Genomic DNA, 18,743 nt, shown 5'->3' with positions numbered 1-18,743 from the left:
TATAATACAAAACTGTGAAGGAGCTTTTTTTTCTCCCCCTCTTTTTCCTTTTCTCTTTCTATTAGGTCTTTTGTTCTGCCTTAAGACCTTTAGCAATAGCATTCTCGTTCCCACTTTTGGCGGTCTTAAGTTTTGCATTTGTCACTTTATCGACTGATCTCTTTTCTTGTTTTGCCATTTGTGTGTGTTTGGTGGTCTTAAATCCATGAGAATTTTTGAAGCTATGACCCATATGGGCCACCACTTAAAATCTTTGGGCATGCGAGGCTGAATGGTCACCATATTTGTGGGCACTGCCATTTATTAGCAATTGGCTCTTGTTAGGTGATGCATATTTTCAAGTGGATTGGCGCCAAATGCCCGGGCGTAATTGGAAAGAAATAACAAAATATTCTCCCATCTTCCAAGTTCCAAGTTTTATAGTGGTGATGGTCATATTCTTGAATAATTGGAGACGCAAGTGTTCCAGGGATACATAAAATAAATGAAACAAAACAAATATATACAAAGATGGTATCGTGCAATTTCTATTTAGGTGGTTTCAGACAAGTTTTATCCTTTTGCCAGTTGCCTGTAGCAGAAGTAGCAACGAACAGATGCTAGCGCGAACTTTATCATGTGCATAAATCTATCGGTAGTTAACGTTTTGCAGATCTAGACTTACACGGGAAACTAGAAATTGATAGCTACTATGGCGCTTGATACGACACGGTTGTGTTGATCAGTCCATTTGAGTTAACCAAATATCACAGTTGATGAGGCTTCTTCATCGATCTCTAAACTCACAGAACAACATTTTATCTTTTGATATTTCGGAGTGAAGGACAAACTATTGGGCTCTACTAGAACTCTCGTTCCATGAGGAATCACTGGAATTGCGTTGTAAACAGATGTGTTATCCCCAATACTTGTCAGGATCCTGCTTAATTTCTTCAACTTTGGAGAAACATCTTTGTTAAAAATGCTGATAAAAGAAGGATACTTTAGCCTACTCCGTTCTTGGCTACAATTCCACTGGCTTCGCCTAATGACTGCACTCATTTGCTTGTCACTGTAGCCGAGGCTACATTTGAAGTTAATATAGTCTTGCAAACCCATTTGGTAAATGAGATCGGGATCCGTGGCTTTGTCTGGGTTGATACGCTCTGGCCCAAAATCTGGAGGTGTGGCAAAAAGACCCGCCTTTTAGTCTTTTAAAATTGTGCCGTGTTGTCTATGGCAAATCCCGTGGTCATAATTATTGCTGATCGGATAGCTGCAGGACTCCTTTCAGGATGGACACTTTTGAGTAAAGCTGCCGCTCCAGCAGCATGGGATGCTCAGCACCAAAGACATGTCTGCCTGCTGCAGTGGATGATGTATGAGTTCCATGGTCTGCAAAACCTCTTGCGAATCATAAAACTCTAATGGAAATATTTCTATCTGCAGCTGTGAGTCCTTTGCTTAAAGATAGAGCTCCAATGAGCTTTCTGTTGCAGCTAGAGAGGCGGAAGGCTGTTCAATTCTCACATTGGCCCTTCCATCTCTGCGGTACTGGTGGCATCCCCTTGTCATTGAAACTCTCGCTCTCTAGCCAAATTCCTGTATCAAGGATTCCTATGGTCACACCTTCACCATTTGATGTAGTAGGCGATAAGCCATACTTATGGTTTAGTCCAAGAAACTTGGGGCTATATGTGGTGAACAGCTTGCCAAAGGACTCTTAAAATGTGGCAAGATGAGCTGGAGATTTCTCAATTTCGGATATTTGAGATGGCGTTAACCTTGCACTGAAGCCATGCATGACATACTTGTACGAGTACAAAAACATTTCTTTGTCATCAACAGGATGGGACAATGATTTAAGGGTGTAGCGGTGCCAAGATTCATGGGTTAGGAAGGACGCCGCTTGTGGGAATGGTCCATCTGAATGATATGGGTTTGCAGTTCTTCATTTTCTCAGACTGCATTGCTACTTTCCAGCTGCAATATCAGGAGCCAAGGCAACGCATGATGGGACATGAGATTGGTGAAAACCATCCTTTTCTTTACAACCATAGAGAGGTACAGGTCAGTTTTCCACTAGCTTGTCAATTCTATTGATTGAACTGATCAACAACGAGCATCGTAAGTAATTATCCATGGGTCCTGGCCAACCGTTACCCTCTGAGTTGAGTATGCCTGCTTCTGGTTCCAGAAACTGATGAAGTTCGCTTATGTATTGGACTAAAGTGAATCCTGACGCCTTTCATTATTGTTTATCTGTTATCTTCTATTGTCTAAAATTGTTTGCCGGATTTAGCTGAAATTTTCAACATTTCTACCTGTGTGAATGGATCAACGAACCTGAAGTAAAGCAAGTAAGATTATTTGAGACAATTCTTGGTCATATTCCGTAAAGCCCCTTCTTATAATGGCCAAATTAGAAGCCCCTCCCCACTGCCTACTCCCAAATCCAAGTAATGAGTTATCGCAGCATACATAGTTAAATACTTTACATTATATTTTTTTAATCTCTTTTCCTTAATTAATCACCATGGAATGTATGAATCTATTCTAGAATGGAAAACACAAAGTGAAGAAATTATATTTATTTTAAAAGAAAAATCAGCAATCATACGGGGCATTTTTGATAGTCAGTGATGTAAATTAATGTCGTTGAGTGTGGAATTAAAGCCTTAATTTGTTATTTGATCAAAATTAAGATTGAGAAAATCTTAAAACGAAAATTTAGTAAAAGCAAAAGCTGACGTCTCATCTTTTAAAAAAAAAAGTGCGGCATCGTGGTGCACATTATATGCCAAACGGACAGAAGAAATGCAGAAGAGCGCAAATACGACTGTGGAAGATTCATATAAGCCTTCTCTTTTTTTCCTGACAAAAGGTTGTAGCTTGGTTGATGTTTTATAAGGAATTTGATTTTCACTTGAACAGGAAAGATAGTGGCTCTCTATTATCTAAATTCTTTTTGTTCTTTTACAACTTACTTTATAGTTTCACGTATTGAGAACTGATATTAATATTGTTCCAGAAATTTTGTACTTGTAAACATAATGCAATTGAAAGTTTTATTCACGGGATTGCAAAAGTGGATACTGGTAGCTAGAAGTAGAACTTGATGATGGCCGCTAAGGGGCTACATATACTATCGATATGGTTGCATTGACCGATACATTTTGGAGAATCCTTGTCAATCTCTATTCTGTGCCCACCAACATGACCTTGCTTTTGGTATTTCGTTCTGAATGATTGAGTACTTGGTTCCGTGCTTATTCTCATTCCGGCAGGGACCTCTACAGTTGTATTGCAATTTGTAAATAGTGGCATCATTGCTCAACCCTTCTAAAGTTGGAGAGCTGGCTTATAACTGGTAAACCAAGCAGCGAAAGATGGGTAGTTCAGATCTCTTGGCTATTGGTTGCAATTCAATTGACTACGTCTAAGGAATCCTCAGTCCTAAGTTCACATTTATATTGATCTCACTGCAATTTGTGCATGCTAAATATATTTGAATGTGAAATGGGAAAACAAATGCGCCATTAATCTAATAAATTCATTGTGGTTAAATGGTACTACACTTATTGATATCTAATTAGAGATCTTTATTTCTAGACCTCTAGTATTTTAATTGTTTTTCTCATCTGGAAAGTGAATCTCCTCAAAATCAAGAACGACTGTACAGATCAAGGCATATCTTTTCTTATTTGGTTACAATATGCCCTACCAATCAGACCATACCATTCTGTTGTTTTGCACATTTTTAATGTGAACACTGTGTTCTGTCTGTGCTGCAGGTACTGTTGCCTTTTGGGTATGAAATAGCAGGCTCTATTGCTACTCTTACAGTCCTCCTACCATGAATTTCAGATCGACAATTTCTGCATTTATTGGTAGAGAGAAACGTTTCTTTATTTCTTTCTATTCTTTTCATTTGTGTGATTCCTCTGTTATCATTTCTTGAAGAAACCACCCAGAACAGTCTTTTTTTCTTTAATGAAATGTTGTTTTTAGGTCTATATATCTCAGTAGCTTGATGGGTTAATTCTCATAAATCATTCTACTCTTATTTGTCTATATTATGAGATGAGCACTCCAGCTCAGCTGATCATGAATTTATGTTTGCAACCTGCAAGTGTGAACTTCAGCTTTTTATTTTTTATTTTTGGCACATGAGCTGTGATTGTCAAATTAAGAAGACGCCTAAATGAGAGAGGAGCCAAAAGCCCACCAGAAAAGGGTACGTAATACTTAAACAGAAACAGTGCTATATATGAAATCCTCCCTAATTCCTAACGTATAAACCTCCAAGTCAGTAAAAGAAAGCTAGTTAAATTAAGTGGAAAATTGGCAGAGGGCGCAGTAAGGAAAAGGACGTTGATTTTTCTCATACATTGAAGTGACCTGATCACCTAGTGTTTTCCCTTGCACTTTCCTTGGATCCTAATTACATTTTATATTCAGTTTTAATGCCTTGTGCATTCAACTGAGATTTTCTTACTGATACCTATGTACATGTTCTTAGCATGTCAATTTTTTATTTTCGCTTTTGAGTTTATACATTCGCATTTGCATTATAGTTTATGCAGCGAAGACGCCTCTATATAAAGACAAAAGAAATCAACCTTCATGCACAAACCAAAATCTTTTGACTGATAGAAAAAGAAAAAAAAAAAAAAGATGAAAATTCTTTCCTTCCTCCTGTTTTTTGCATGGCATGTCTTCTTCATTCTTTCTGCTACCTCAACTTCAGTAGAGAGAGCCACATATATTGTCCACATGGACAAGTCTCTTATGCCAAAAATCTTTACTACCCATCAGGACTGGTACACCTCAACCCTGATTTCACTCCAATCTACAAACCTCACCTTCTCAAACAATGATCTTAAACTCTCCCCATCATTTATTTACTCTTATGATAACGTTGCTCATGGTTTTAGTGCTGTTTTATCTCCTGAAGAGCTACAAGCTCTTAGAAATTATCCAGGATTTGTTTCTGCTTACAAAGACAAGATGGTCACAGTGGATACTACTCACACTCATGAATTCCTTTCCCTCAATCCATTCACCGGCCTATGGCCTGCTTCCAGTTTTGGTGAAAATGTTATAATTGGAGTCATTGATAGTGGGGTCTGGCCAGAAAGTGAGAGCTACAAAGATGATGGTATGACTGCAATACCTTCAAGATGGAAGGGAGTTTGTGAAGAAGGAGATGAGTTCAATTCCTCCATGTGCAATTCAAAGCTTATTGGAGCTAGATATTTTAACAAAGGTGTCAAAGCTGCAAATCCTGGAATTGAAATCACTATGAATTCTCCAAGAGACTTTTATGGGCATGGGACTCATACTTCCTCCACAGCTGCAGGTAACTATGTTAAAGATGCATCATTCTTTGGTTATGCTGCTGGAACAGCTAGAGGTATGGCACCACGAGCTAGAATAGCCATGTACAAGGTCTTGTGGGAAGAAGGTGATGGTCGCTATGCATCTGATGTTCTTGCAGGCATAGACCAAGCTATTGCTGATGGTGTTGATGTGATATCTATTTCCATGGGATTTGATAATGTCCCGCTTTATGAGGACCCGATAGCAATAGCCTCATTTGCAGCAATGGAGAAGGGTGTGATCGTCTCATCTTCAGCAGGAAACGATTTTGAACTTGGAAGCCTGCATAATGGGATTCCATGGCTTTTAACAGTTGCTGCTGGCACGATTGATCGCTCTTTTGCTGGGACTTTAACTCTTGGCAATGGCCAAACCATCATCGGACGGACTCTGTTCCCAGCTAATGCCTTGGTTGATAATTTGCCACTGGTTTATAACAAGACCTTTTCCGCTTGCAACTCTACTAAATTATTATCTAAAGCTCCTCCTGCTGTCATCTTGTGCGACGATACTGGGAATGTTTTTAGCCAAAAGGAAGCTGTTGCAGCCTCATCAAATGTGGCTGCTGCTGTTTTCATTTCAGATTCTCAGCTGATTTTTGAGTTGGGTGAAGTATATAGTCCTGCAGTTGTGATTAGCCCCAATGATGCAGCGGTTGTCATCAAGTATGCCACAACCGATAAGAACCCCTCTGCTAGCATGAAGTTCCAGCAAACCATTCTTGGCACAAAGCCTGCTCCTGCTGCAGCTATTTATACTTCAAGAGGTCCTTCTTCGAGCTGTCCCGGAATCCTGAAACCAGATATAATGGCGCCTGGGTCACAAGTTTTGGCCTCTTGGATTCCAAATGGAGTAGCAGCTCAAATCGGATTGAATGTGTTCTTACCAAGTAACTTCGGAATTGATTCTGGAACATCAATGGCGTGTCCTCATGCTTCTGGTGTAGCTGCACTCCTGAAAGGTGCACACACAGACTGGAGTCCAGCTGCTATACGGTCTGCCATGATTACCACAGCGAACCCATTGGATAACACTCAAAATCCAATCAGAGACAATGGAGATGACAAGCTTGGATATGCATCTCCTTTAGCCATGGGAGCTGGCCAAATTGATCCTAATCGAGCACTAAATCCAGGTCTGATTTATGATGCCACACCGCAAGACTATGTCAATCTTCTGTGCTCCATGAATTACACAAAGAAACAAATTCTAACCATCACAAGATCAAACAGCTACAATTGTACAAGCTCTTCTTCTGGTCTCAACTATCCATCATTTATTGCTCTGTATGACAACAAAACATCAGCAGGTGTAACCTTAACCCGAAAATTTCGAAGGACTGTAACAAATGTAGGAGAAGGTGCTGCAATTTATAATGCTAAGGTGATTGCACCATTGGGTGCCACTGTCACCGTCTGGCCCGAGACTTTGGTTTTTGGAAAGAAACATGACAAGCAGAGCTATAGGCTTACAATATATTATGGGGCGGATAAGAAAGGAAAGGTGTCGTTTGGTTCCATCGTTTGGACAGAAGAGAATGGAGTTCATACAGTCAGGAGTCCTATTGCAATTTCACCTCTTGTGGCCTTTGATTGAGTTGTGGTTGTGGTTGTTGGTGTTAGAGATAATGTTAACGTTTGATAAGTTATGAAATGATATCTGCTATAAAATGAGTGAAATCTTTACGAATAAAGACTGGTAAAAGTGAAGGGTGAACTTTATATGATTAAGGTGCTTTGCTGCTTTTGTTTACGTACTTGATGTTTTTATTCAAATATGTTGTTAACTTACAGAACGGCTCAGCACATTCAGGAGACTAGAGCCGTTTTATTCTTCTGAATGAATAGATTTACAAGCTTCGAATAAGATGGACTACTACAAGTACAATACATTAGCGCATGCACTCCAGGCTGACGTTGATTTTTCTTGCGATTCCTTTTCTCCACAAGGAGAAAACGACCTGATAGTAATAATTGCGGTTAGTGATCACATAATTCCACTAAACATGAAAGCAATTACTTCCAACTCAAGTCTTCTAGCTATTTGGATTCACACATGAGAATTTGGAATTTTCTTCTTCTTCTTTCTTTTTTTAAACTGAATCATTAGCAAGATGAACATAATATTCAAATTAATTAAATATAAATAATTAAGTTTTGTTGGTAAGATTAATAAAATAGATGTAATTGTCCTTTTAACTATTTTTCTACCCATTTCTACTCTAGAAGGAAAATATTATGTCGGAACCAACCTTGTTTTTTTACCCTAATTTTCATATCTCTCATTTTTTTTTTCTTCCAATCAATGAGAATGATTCCTTTTCCGTCCTGGAAAAAAATAATATTAGTTGTCTCTTGAAAATAGATATAACGATAGGGCAAAACATTCTATTGGTACCAATTTTTTTTTTTTTTTATTTCAGTTAAATGATGTGGTAGGTAGAGCTCTATATCCAATAGTTATATCATTTTAAATTGACTAATTTTTCTAGTTATCTTTAGGTCTCGCTAGTTGGTAAGATCCCTAAATTATTTTACCCTAATTTTCTAATCCTAACCCAATTTCTATTCTAATAGGATAGCTGTTCTGGTTATCGTTTTATAGCTTCTATCTCTCTATTGAAATCACCCTCTCTCCTTGGTTCACTCTCTCTCGATTTCTTTACACTAGTTGCTTAGAAAAGGCAAAGAAATCAATATTCCTTCGTTCCCTTCACTCTTACTCGAATGGCATTGTCATCATAATTCTAGAACGGTGGTGCAAGAAGGAAGAATTAGCAGAGTTTTAATACTATAAGTATAATGGATTAAGTTTGAAATCACTTCTTTATTATTGTTAAGTATCACTTTGAACGCTTTTGATTAACATCAGTGTGGCAAAATTGATTAAATTAATTACGACTCTTTTGATTAATTAAAATACTGAAGTTACTTTTGATTAAACAAATTAGGACTTTATTAGCATCAACTATTACGCTAATTTATTAATAGAAAGAGTCGATTAAAATGCTTAGGGTTACTGTTTATTCACTTAAACAATTAGTGTAGGGCTTCGGTGTTAATTAATTTTAATCTGTGCCTAATTCATAATACTTCACTGTCCAAAAGCATAGCTTTAGGTAGATATACACTTTTAAAATTCAGATAAGTTGATATATATATCCTGAAGAAAAAGTAGATTTGTTGGAAGCATCTGAAGGCACATGAATGAACCAAAAGATCTGTTAAATGAGAGTGATAATATAGAGAAGTCAACACTGTTGATGAGTCTAGATTGCTACATAAGAAAAGTTATGCAAGAAGAAATGGTCGATAATGCAATGCGATGACAGCAGATGAGTGTGGAAATGCGAGAGAGTGAAAGCGATATGGAAGTAGAAGGGAAGGATGAACAATTAAGTAGCAAAGGCATTAAATTCAACTATGGGGGGCTACTCTTTAAATTAATATATAAAAACTTATGGGACTAATAATTTCATTTCTTCTTTTAACAGTAGATATGGTTATTTCTTATTATGTTAATGTGTTATAATTTATTTTTACTCAAAAATTGGAGGTAAAAATTTTATGGGCTCCTCACTTATTTTCCGCCATAGTTTTTTTCTCTCAATTTTCTTCTTCTTCCAACCAATGAGAATATTCTTTCACTTTCTCTTTTCTTTTTTCTTTTTTCCAATTCTTCAACTTTCCACTACTCCAAACAATGAATTAGCAAGGGACTACTTTTGACTATCTATCTTTAAATTAGTGCATAAAGACTTTTATACTAATAATTCTATTATTTTTATTGATAGATGTGGTTAGCATAGTGTATTAAGAAAAAAGAGAATTTCCTTTTATAAAATAAAAAAATAACCACCATATTTCAAGAGACCTCGATCCTCCAGTCACCAAGTATTGGGCCACCGTATTAAAACATGGTAATTGACTAATAATTCAATTTTCAAGTATACCGCTTTTGTTTTCTACTGCTTACTGTCAAAGTTAACAAGCTAAGCTTTTTGTGCCCATTAATTTCTTCCACAGCCAATCAATGATATGTTATTTGCCAAAGACCGAGCGCAATGACTTCTAAAGCTCAATTGTTGCAAGATGTTACTCGAGTTCACATACACAAATAGAATAAGTATACCCAGCAGTGAATTATAAATTATTTTTTTTGACAAGTAAAAATATTATTTATTTTTACACTAAAGTATGATGAGATTCTGAAAACTCTTTACTAGCACGATTGGAGATGGCAACGGGTCGGATCTGGACCAGATCCAGATCCATATATGTTTTTGGACCCTGGATCCAGATCCGATCCGGATCCGTCGGGTTTGAAAAGTTGGGATCCAGATCCAGATCCAGATCCGTTGGATTCTACGGATCCGGGTCCAAAACGGATCCTAAACGGATCTTGCTGATTTTATCTTCTTTTTTTCCAAAAGTTATAGAATTCAAAAAAAAAAAACACATACGTTATACTTTTCAAGCCTTCCTCAAAGTGTACAGGTTCAAATGTTATACTAATCCATACTAATCCAATAATACAAAACAACTTATACAAACTCAACAATCCAATAATATATGTCTTTTGAATAACGATACAAATGAGCATCATCAACATTCATCTCCCAATAGCACCTTGCACCAACTACCAAAAGGCTAATACTCTTCATCACTACTAACATCATCAACATCCTACAATAGACAAACAACCAAAGAGAATAATTAGGGATTGGATAAGAACTAAAAATAAATATTTATATATTAATATAACTTTTTAAATATTACCATATCAATGATATCAACTACATCCATCCATTGTGCATCATTATCATCCTCACAATCTTCCGTAATAGTGGAATATGAAAGGGATCCTTTAAAATTGTCTTTGTCATAAATAATTAAAATTACATTAGATTAGAAATAAAAGATGAAATCTATATTAAAAGGAAAGAAATATAACTAAGTAAAATATTACCTTTCACATCATCAACCATCCAACTTTGCAAGCACATTAGAGCCTCCACGGTTTGAGAATGAAGTCGAGAACGATGGGCACTAACCACTCTTCCACCCATACTAAATGCACTTTCCGAAGCAACCGAAGAGACGGGAATTGCAAGAATATCCTTGGCAATTTTTTTCAAAGTTGGATAATTTTGATCTCTACTCCACCATTTAAGAACATTAAATTCATTATCCTCCGGCATAGTGTCACTCTCTAAGTATTGATCAATCTCACTCCTCAAAGGTGTACTTTTAACTTTTTGTCTCTTAGATCTTGCAAAATCATCTTCATCACCACACTCGTTAAACCCTCACTTTAATGGTGATGGTTCATTCACTACCTCATTCTTATTTTGAAACTCATGGACAAGATTATCAAGGGTCTTTCTCATTCTTGTCATTTCACTATTAGCATCATCTCCATATAATTTTCCAAAATAATGAGCCACACAATCCATTTTGTTTCTAGGATCTAAAATGGCAGCAATAGCTAAAATCCCATTAATATGTGACCAATATTTGTCAAATTTTTCAACCATACTCTTAGCCATTGTCCTAATAACCTCATGATTATCGGTTTGCACCCAACGATTTAAAGCAAGTCTAATCTCACAAACAATTCGAAAAAATAAATTAGTAGTTGGATGATTTCTAATAGAAAAAACCTTGGTTGCCTTGTAGAATATTTCCAACTTTTGACAAACAAGAGTAGCCATAGTCCAATCGTTATCACTAGGAACAGAAAACTTAAGCCTTTTATTTAGACGTTTCAACTTATTAAAAACATCCTTGAAAGGAAAACTAGATTCAAGCATCAAATAAGTAGAATTCCACCTAGTTTTACAATCAAGACCCACTCTTTTAGTTTTAGTCACATTCAAAAGACGACAAGCTTCCTCAAATTTTTCAATCCTTTTAGGGGTAGACATCCAAAATGCTATACACTCTCTTACTTTGACAATTGCATGATCAATCGCTTCTAAACCATCTTTCACAATCAAGTTTAGAATATGAGCACTACATCTCATGTGCAAAAAATCTCCATTTAACACCAAGCAACTACTTTCTAATTTCTCCAATAAAACATTGATCATATCATCATTTGTAGTACAATTATCAACAACAACAGAAGAAATTTTATTTTTCAAAGAAAATTGAGACAAACTATCCATAAGAACCTTAGCAATAACCCCCTTTGTGTGTGGACATGGCACAAAAAAAAACCTACACACAAAATAAATATACCAAATACATAAATAAGAGCTAGAACAATTACCAACCAAATAACACAAGCATCATATAATCATATAGCCAAAATTCAAATAACCAAAAAGAACAAAATATAAGTATATAAACATTATATTATTTATACAATATTAGAAAGAAATCAATTAAGCAATTACCTTAATGTAAGAGTATGCAAAACCCACTGTTGGTCAATGAAATGCGAATGACCATGTACCCTTTTTTATTTGGAGGTCCACATATCGATTGTTATTGCCACTCTACCCTCATTAGCCTCTAACAAATCCTTAAGAGAAATTCTTTCATTGTTGTACATTTTCATCACATCACTCCTTAACGTGTTCCTTGAAATAATCTTGAAATTATCATTTAAGCTCTTGACAAAGCTCCTAAAACCAAGATGATCCACGATTGACAAAGGATATTCATGTATTAGTACCATTCTAACCAACTCTCGCCTTGAAACATCTTGATCAAATATCACTTTCTTTTGTTTTTCCTTAACTGTCAAAGAAGTAGTCCCATCAACTTCGGTCTTAATCTTCAATTGTAATTGACCAGACGGAAGCTTCAAATGCCTTCCCGAACATATTTTTTTAGCATGTTTGAGAAGGTGTGAGGTTCCATTATTTCCAGAGTAAGAGAGTGCACTCTTACAATACTTACACTTTGCCTTTTGTATACCTTTGATTTTAACCACATCAAAATAATCTCATGCTTCAGAAGTTAGTTTTTTATTTTTCTTGGAACTACTAGATTCATTTTCTTTGCTAGTATCATTCTCGACCTCAACAAACCCCTCCAAATCATCTTCCTCATTTTGATCGGACAACACTACAAAATGGTTCTTCATTACTATCTTTAAAATTTGATTGTTCTTCCATATCCATAAACTGGAAATATTATAAAGGTCAACAATTTAAAATTGATTTCCAATAATAATTAATATGAGCTCACGTAAAAAAAATTAATATGAAGACTGAAATGTTATACATCATTATTATTAACATATATCTTTAAGAGTAAAGATATTATTGTTATACAACATTATTAAGCCTATTGTTTGACATTATTAAGCCTATTGTCTGACATTATTAAGCCTATTGTCTGACATTATTAAGCCTTCAAAGTAAAGACTGAAATATTATACTTAAATTTCAATTGCTCGGCAAGTCGGCAGAATTTCGGCTATTGTCTGACATTATTTTCACAACTTAATATTTAGCTAAATCAACATTATTAAGCCTATGAACTCATGAACATTATAAATCTATTATAAAACAAACCAATGGATGATAAATTAACCAAAAGTCACGAACCTTAATTCAATAAAAATTACGAACATCAATTAACATAGAGTCACGAACATCAGCATTCAACAAAAAAGGATTTCAATTTTTTAATAAAAGCATAAAACCCCTTTTCCCATATCTGTAAAGATTATTAATTAACCCGATTTTTCAAAATTATTCATACAAATTAAGAATTGATTCATAAAAAATTAAACCAATTGATTGATAAATTGATATTCAGTTATGCATAAAGAAAAAAAAATACTGTAAATTGTTTCACGAATTGAACTCACGAACAGAACTCACGAACTGACTTCAATGGAAGAGAGAGACTGAATTGTTGGCTTCAATGGAGGAGAGAGACTGAAATGTTGGCTTCAATGGAGGAGAGAGAGTGAACTGTTGGCTTCAATGGAGGAGAAGGCATAAGCGGCAGATTCGCATGAAGCAATACAGAATTCTAGAGTCTACACTACACTCTACAGAGTACTAGAGAGGGAAGTTAGAATTAGAGAATTTAGGGTTTAGGGCTTTTGAGATGTTGGGCTTAAGTTAGAGTTGTTATTAGAGTCTCAGACAATCAGATTCAATATAAAAAATATTGAAATTATAAATTAAACGGGTAAATGGGTAAACGAATCCGGATCCAGATCCGTTTTTTCAAAGCAGGATCCGGATCCGACCCGGATCCGTCGGGTCCAAAATTTTAAGATCTATATCTGTGAAAACGGATCCGGGTCGGGTCCAGGATCCATTGCCATCCCTATTGCAAAAAAATGTAATTTAATTCAGTGATGTACGTCTTCTAAGTAGTGGAAAAAATGGTCTTCCTCTATCCTAATTAATAAACATATAAGCTCTAGTTAATAGAAGGACTGTAGAGATAATTATTTCTTAACTTGTGGGAAACCAAATCATAAACTTGCTATGAACATATACTGGGAGACTTTAACGATGAAAGAGTACTGAAAATTATACTCTTTCTTTCATATTAATTATCACTTTTTAGTAGTTCATTTAGATTAAGACAGCATTTAATAGACTTAATTTAAATAGCTTAATTATAAAAAAAATAACCAAATTATATCCAATTACCCTTTTATAAATATTATAAGATTTATTACGCCTATTTCAGTACAAGAAAAAAAATTGAAAAAAGAAATATTAATATTGTATTGAATATATAAGAATGATAGATAATATGAATTTTTTTTAATTTGAAAAAAAGAAAAAGACAATTAGTATGGAATAGAATAAATAATACTTAAAAAGTTAAACCTTAATCTAAATTTATTTTGCCTTACTGACTTGTATTTACTTTCCACAAAGGAGATTTGAATTAATGTTTAATTTAATTTAGTTAATAAAGACGCAGGTGGAAGATCTTATTTAGATACTAAAACTTTATATATGACCCTTTGGTGTGAAAAATGAACCTTCCTTCTCCATCAACAGTTTCTTCCTCCATCATATTATATATGTATTAGCTTTTGTTGTACAAGAGAACACATTGAAAATATTTATTACACATTCAACAATTAAGTATAAATAGATGGAATATCTCCGGAGTAGGCAAATCATTCCGTCGATTATCATCTCTTGTCAAAGAGATAGAAACCAAAAACAACTTTAATAATTGAAGGATGGGATATCTCTTTTAAGAGAAGGACCCATGAAGGGTACGTCTAAGGCTGCATGCCTTTACAAAAGCACAGAGAGTGGATTCTCAAAAATTGTTTCCAAACTGACCTTTCGAAATAGATGAACCCATTTTAATTGCCTTGTCTTCTAAGGGGTAGGAATCTTGTGGATGCTTTCCTACGTTTACTTGCAACATTTCCTTTTACGAACTCCAACTCATTCAACAGCAACAACAATATCAATACTACTTCTTATACAATTCTTTTAACAAACTGGTATCAAATATTATCTCACCTTTAACATAAGGATGACATGACAAATTGAAGAATGGTTAGGAAGGGCAAATATTAAGAAAATAAAAGTAGCTGACTTTAACTTTAAATCAAATATGATAATGGAATTTTAGGTGGAAAAATATAAAATTAATGGATGAAGAAAATAGCAATAGTCTATGTGCTCTGTTCTTTTATAGAAAGGTTAAAGTATTTTTACTTGGAGACTGAAGCAAAAAGGTCTGCAAATTATATCATGGAACGAGGTACACATAGCACATGTATATGACCTATTTAACATGTGCGGCAGATTGACAAATTTTATTTTGTAACATTTTTTTGATTTAGGACTAGCGCACGTACACAGTAAAGAATTTTTAAAAATATATTTTTATTTGTTTGCTTTCTCAATTGTATTTAGTTTTTTTTATTTCTTTTGATTTTATATGATTTTTTGAACAATAAAATAATTGTGTCTCAAGCTAGTTAATTATAAATTTCATAATACAGTTTTATATTTGATATTGGTAAATTAATAATTTTATTAAGTATTAACTTTTAAAATTGACTTTATTTTATATTAAATATTAATTATATTATTATTCAAAAGTTAAAAAATTTAATAATAGTTAATAGATTTTAATTTTTTATTATTTATTATAAAATACAATATTAAAAAATAAAAAAAAAAGACTTATGTATCATTTTTTTCTACTAATTGTCGTTTTTAGCAATAAATTTACTTTTCAAATTATGAATGTATTATATTATATGAACCTCAAATGTATATTTAATGAACTTATAATTTATTGATGATGAATTTATTATTTAATCTGTATTAATTTATTTTTTACACAAGCAGCATGTTCATTACTTATAAAGTGTATATTTATCAATTATTAGTGTCGGATTCATTAAACATAAATTTCAAATTCATTACTTATAAAGTGTATATTCATCTGTTATTAGTTCAGGTTCATTACACATAAACTTCAAGTTCATTACTTATAAAGTGTATATTCATCTATTATTAGTGTTAGATTTATTAAAATAACTTTTAGATTCATTATCTATAAAGTGTATATTCATTTATTATTAGTGTCAGGTTCATTACTTTTAAAATGTATATTCATCTGCTATTAATTCAGGTTCATTAAATATAAACTTCAAATTCATTAAATATAAATTTTAGGTTCATTACTTATAAAGTGTATATTCATCTATTATTAGTGTCAGATTTATTAAACATAATTCTTAAGTTCATTACCTATAAAGTGTATATTCATATGTTATTAGTGTTAGATTCATTAAACATAAACTATAAATTTATTAATTTTTATTAATGAACCTATCTTAAGATGTGAATATGTTTTTATTTAATTTATGAATTTCTAAACTATAATCTATAAACCTCAAGTATATATATATATATATATATATGATGAACCTATAATTTATAACATATGAATCTAGAAGTCATTTTATAAATTTAAATTATAACGGTGATGTTTGGGATTAAAATAAGAAAGGAAAAAATGATAAAAATAATATTATTTATATTTTAAAAATATAAAATTACTTTTCTCTATATTTATTTTAATTATTTTGATTAAAACTCTTTTAATTTTAATATATAGTATTTTCATACTAGCATATTATTAGAAAATAAATTTATGTGAAAAGAATTATAAAATATACTAAAATATAAAAAATTAAAATTAAAATATAATAATAAAATTAGTAGTAGTATTTAATATAAAATGAGAAGTTGGAATGCAGTAAAAGAGTTATTTTAGAATATAATAATTGATGTGTCTTGCAATGAATTTAAATTTACGGTATTAGTTTGTTTATGTCCTTTAACTAATTAAATATTTAATCATATTACAAGTTCAATTTTATAATTACAAAAATGCTTAACTTAATTAACTATTAACACGAACGTGTGTTTAGTCTCGGGTACATAATGCATCGTGTACCCGTATCCGAATCCAGGATATAACAATCCAAATAGGGCATTAGGGTTTCGGACACCCAATACTTGGGCTTGTGGCCCTAAGCAGCCAATTTTATTCATAAATCTGTTTGTAGTTTCAAGGAGAAAGCCCATTTTGGATGTGAATGGTTTTTCGATGGCATAGTTGTCATTTCAAGTAAAGGTAAAGAGAGGTGCAAAGCCTATTCTTAACGGATCTTACTTTAAAGCCTTATAAGTCAAATACCTTTTAAATATTTTATGTTGGTACTTCAAAATTATTTATCAAATTAAAAATAAAATTTTAAAATATATGTTAATTATAATTTTAAATAATATAATAATAGCTTCATTGAAGTGCATCTACACCCATTCTACGTTAATTTCTGATTATGAATGTTACTGGAGTGCGTGCTAGGAGAAGGCTCAAAACAATGGCTTCCAAATTCTGATTTTGCAGATGCATGGCTTTTTAGCAACATTTCTTTTTCTTTCCGGTGACAGCCTTGCTAAAGTTCTTTATTCAAGAGCTGGCTTCATTAGTAAACAAAGCCGTGAAAGATGGGTAGTTCGGATCGGTTGGCTCTTGGCTGCAATTCCATTTGTCCACGTCTGAGGAATTATCAGTCCAAAGTTCACATTGATATTAGCTTTCCATGCAAAATATATTTGAATGTGAGAAGGGCCATTATTCATCAAATAGATTCATTTAGGTTAAATGGTACTGCACCTATTGATATCTAATTAGAGACTAGACGTATAGTATTTTTATTTATATTTTCTTATCAGGAAAGTGAATATCTTCAAAATCAAGAATCAATATACAAATCAAATTACGGGACTTATGTGGGGAGAAAAAAGGTTTTTCTCTACCCCGATTGATAATTATATAATAGCTCTAGTTAATAGATGGATTATATTATAAAGATAACTAATTCTTGCTATTTAACTTATGGGAATTCAAATGATAAACTTGTTATGAACATATGGCGGACGGGAGGATTAGCATTTCCTATTTCAGAAGTAAACTATGAAACAGTACTGGTAATATTAAACGTTAACTGTTGATGTTAAATGATGATTGTCCTAAAACTTAACTTTGACAGTGACCTAGAAATTATCTTGCTACATTGAGTCTTCCTTATAATTATTTTCCACCAAGGAGGCGTGACCTGAGATTTAATTTAACTTAGTTATACAGATGCATATACATGGAAGACCTTGTTTGGATGTTATAACTTTATTGACCCTTTGCCGTGGACGGTAAACCTTCCTTCTCCACCAACAGTTTCCATTCCACCTTGGAATTTTATGGAGAAAGAAAGCAAGAGTACAAGACTCGATTTGGTTTAATTAATTAATTCAAAAGAAAAAGATATATCCATTTGGAACCTATCCCCTCACAGACGTTTGTGATTTTACAGTTATTTTAAAATTGAAAATCCACTGCTTCAATTTAAGGTTTTAATCCAGACACTGGTAAGAAAAAGAAGCTTACCATCTCCATTTAGTTGCGGACATGGATGAATATTCTTTTTACTCAAGTGACGTGTGTGTGTATATATATAATAATATAAAAACAAAGAACTTTAATAATTGAAAGATGGGATATCTCTTGTAAGAGAAGGACCCATGCATGAAGGGGACATGTAAGGCTGCATGCCCTTACAAAGCACAAAATAGTTTCTAAACTGACCTCTAGGAAACTGATGAACCCATTTTATTTGCCTTATCTTCTAAGGGATAGGAATTGCTGATGGTTTGTTTACTGCTTGCTTTTTTTTTTTTACATTTTCTTGCAGTGGTTCGTTTTGTAAAACCCAACTCATTAAAAAACAACACCACCAATAATACTATTTATTTGTTACAACGTGACAACTATATGTATATTATCTTACCTTTACAGAAGGATGACTTCAAATTTAGTTGAAATTTGAATGCCAAAAATAATGGATTTTAC

At 33.4% G+C, this 18,743-nt stretch overlaps 3 protein-coding genes and 1 pseudogene across 3 annotated transcripts; 1 reads left to right on the top strand and 3 right to left on the bottom strand.

Moving 5' to 3' along the window:
• Positions 1–643: 643 nt before the first annotated feature.
• On the bottom strand, positions 644–2,054 carry LOC107261045 (annotated as a pseudogene).
• A 2,355-nt stretch (positions 2,055–4,409) lies between these two features.
• LOC8278847 (subtilisin-like protease SBT3) lies at positions 4,410–7,091 on the top strand. Its single transcript, XM_002510148.4, has one exon. It carries the CDS (start codon positions 4,657–4,659, stop codon positions 6,955–6,957), a length of 2,301 nt encoding a protein of 766 aa, XP_002510194.2. The 5' UTR covers positions 4,410–4,656; the 3' UTR covers positions 6,958–7,091.
• Positions 7,092–10,669: 3,578 nt separating this feature from the next.
• On the bottom strand, positions 10,670–11,530 carry LOC125369165 (zinc finger BED domain-containing protein RICESLEEPER 2-like). Its single transcript, XM_048370890.1, has one exon. It carries the CDS (start codon positions 11,528–11,530, stop codon positions 10,670–10,672), a length of 861 nt encoding a protein of 286 aa, XP_048226847.1.
• Positions 11,531–11,826: 296 nt separating this feature from the next.
• Positions 11,827–12,456, bottom strand: LOC125369164 (zinc finger BED domain-containing protein DAYSLEEPER-like). Its single transcript, XM_048370888.1, has 2 exons — positions 12,357–12,456; positions 11,827–12,287 (listed from the first exon to the last, which is right to left on the bottom strand). Exons 1-2 carry the CDS (start codon positions 12,454–12,456, stop codon positions 11,827–11,829), a joined length of 561 nt encoding a protein of 186 aa, XP_048226845.1.
• Positions 12,457–18,743: the final 6,287 nt, after the last annotated feature.

Source organism: Ricinus communis, chromosome 2 (genome assembly GCF_019578655.1).
Source record: "Ricinus communis isolate WT05 ecotype wild-type chromosome 2, ASM1957865v1, whole genome shotgun sequence".
NCBI classification, from domain to species: Eukaryota; Viridiplantae; Streptophyta; class Magnoliopsida; order Malpighiales; family Euphorbiaceae; genus Ricinus; species Ricinus communis.
This window is presented reverse-complemented; position numbering and strand designations above follow the sequence as displayed.

Excerpts from the sequence above, each read along its gene's own strand:
- LOC8278847 (XM_002510148.4), top strand. The coding sequence starts at position 4,657 with ATGAAAATTCTTTCCTTCCTCCTGTTTTTTGCATGGCATGTCTTCTTC.
- LOC125369165 (XM_048370890.1), bottom strand. The coding sequence starts at position 11,530 with ATGGATAGTTTGTCTCAATTTTCTTTGAAAAATAAAATTTCTTCTGTT.
- LOC125369164 (XM_048370888.1), bottom strand. The coding sequence starts at position 12,456 with ATGAAGAACCATTTTGTAGTGTTGTCCGATCAAAATGAGGAAGATGAT. Across the intron at positions 12,288-12,356 it reads TAGCAAAGAAAATGAATCTA|GTATACAAAAGGCAAAGTGT; the intron begins GTAGTTCCAAGA and ends TTAAAATCAAAG.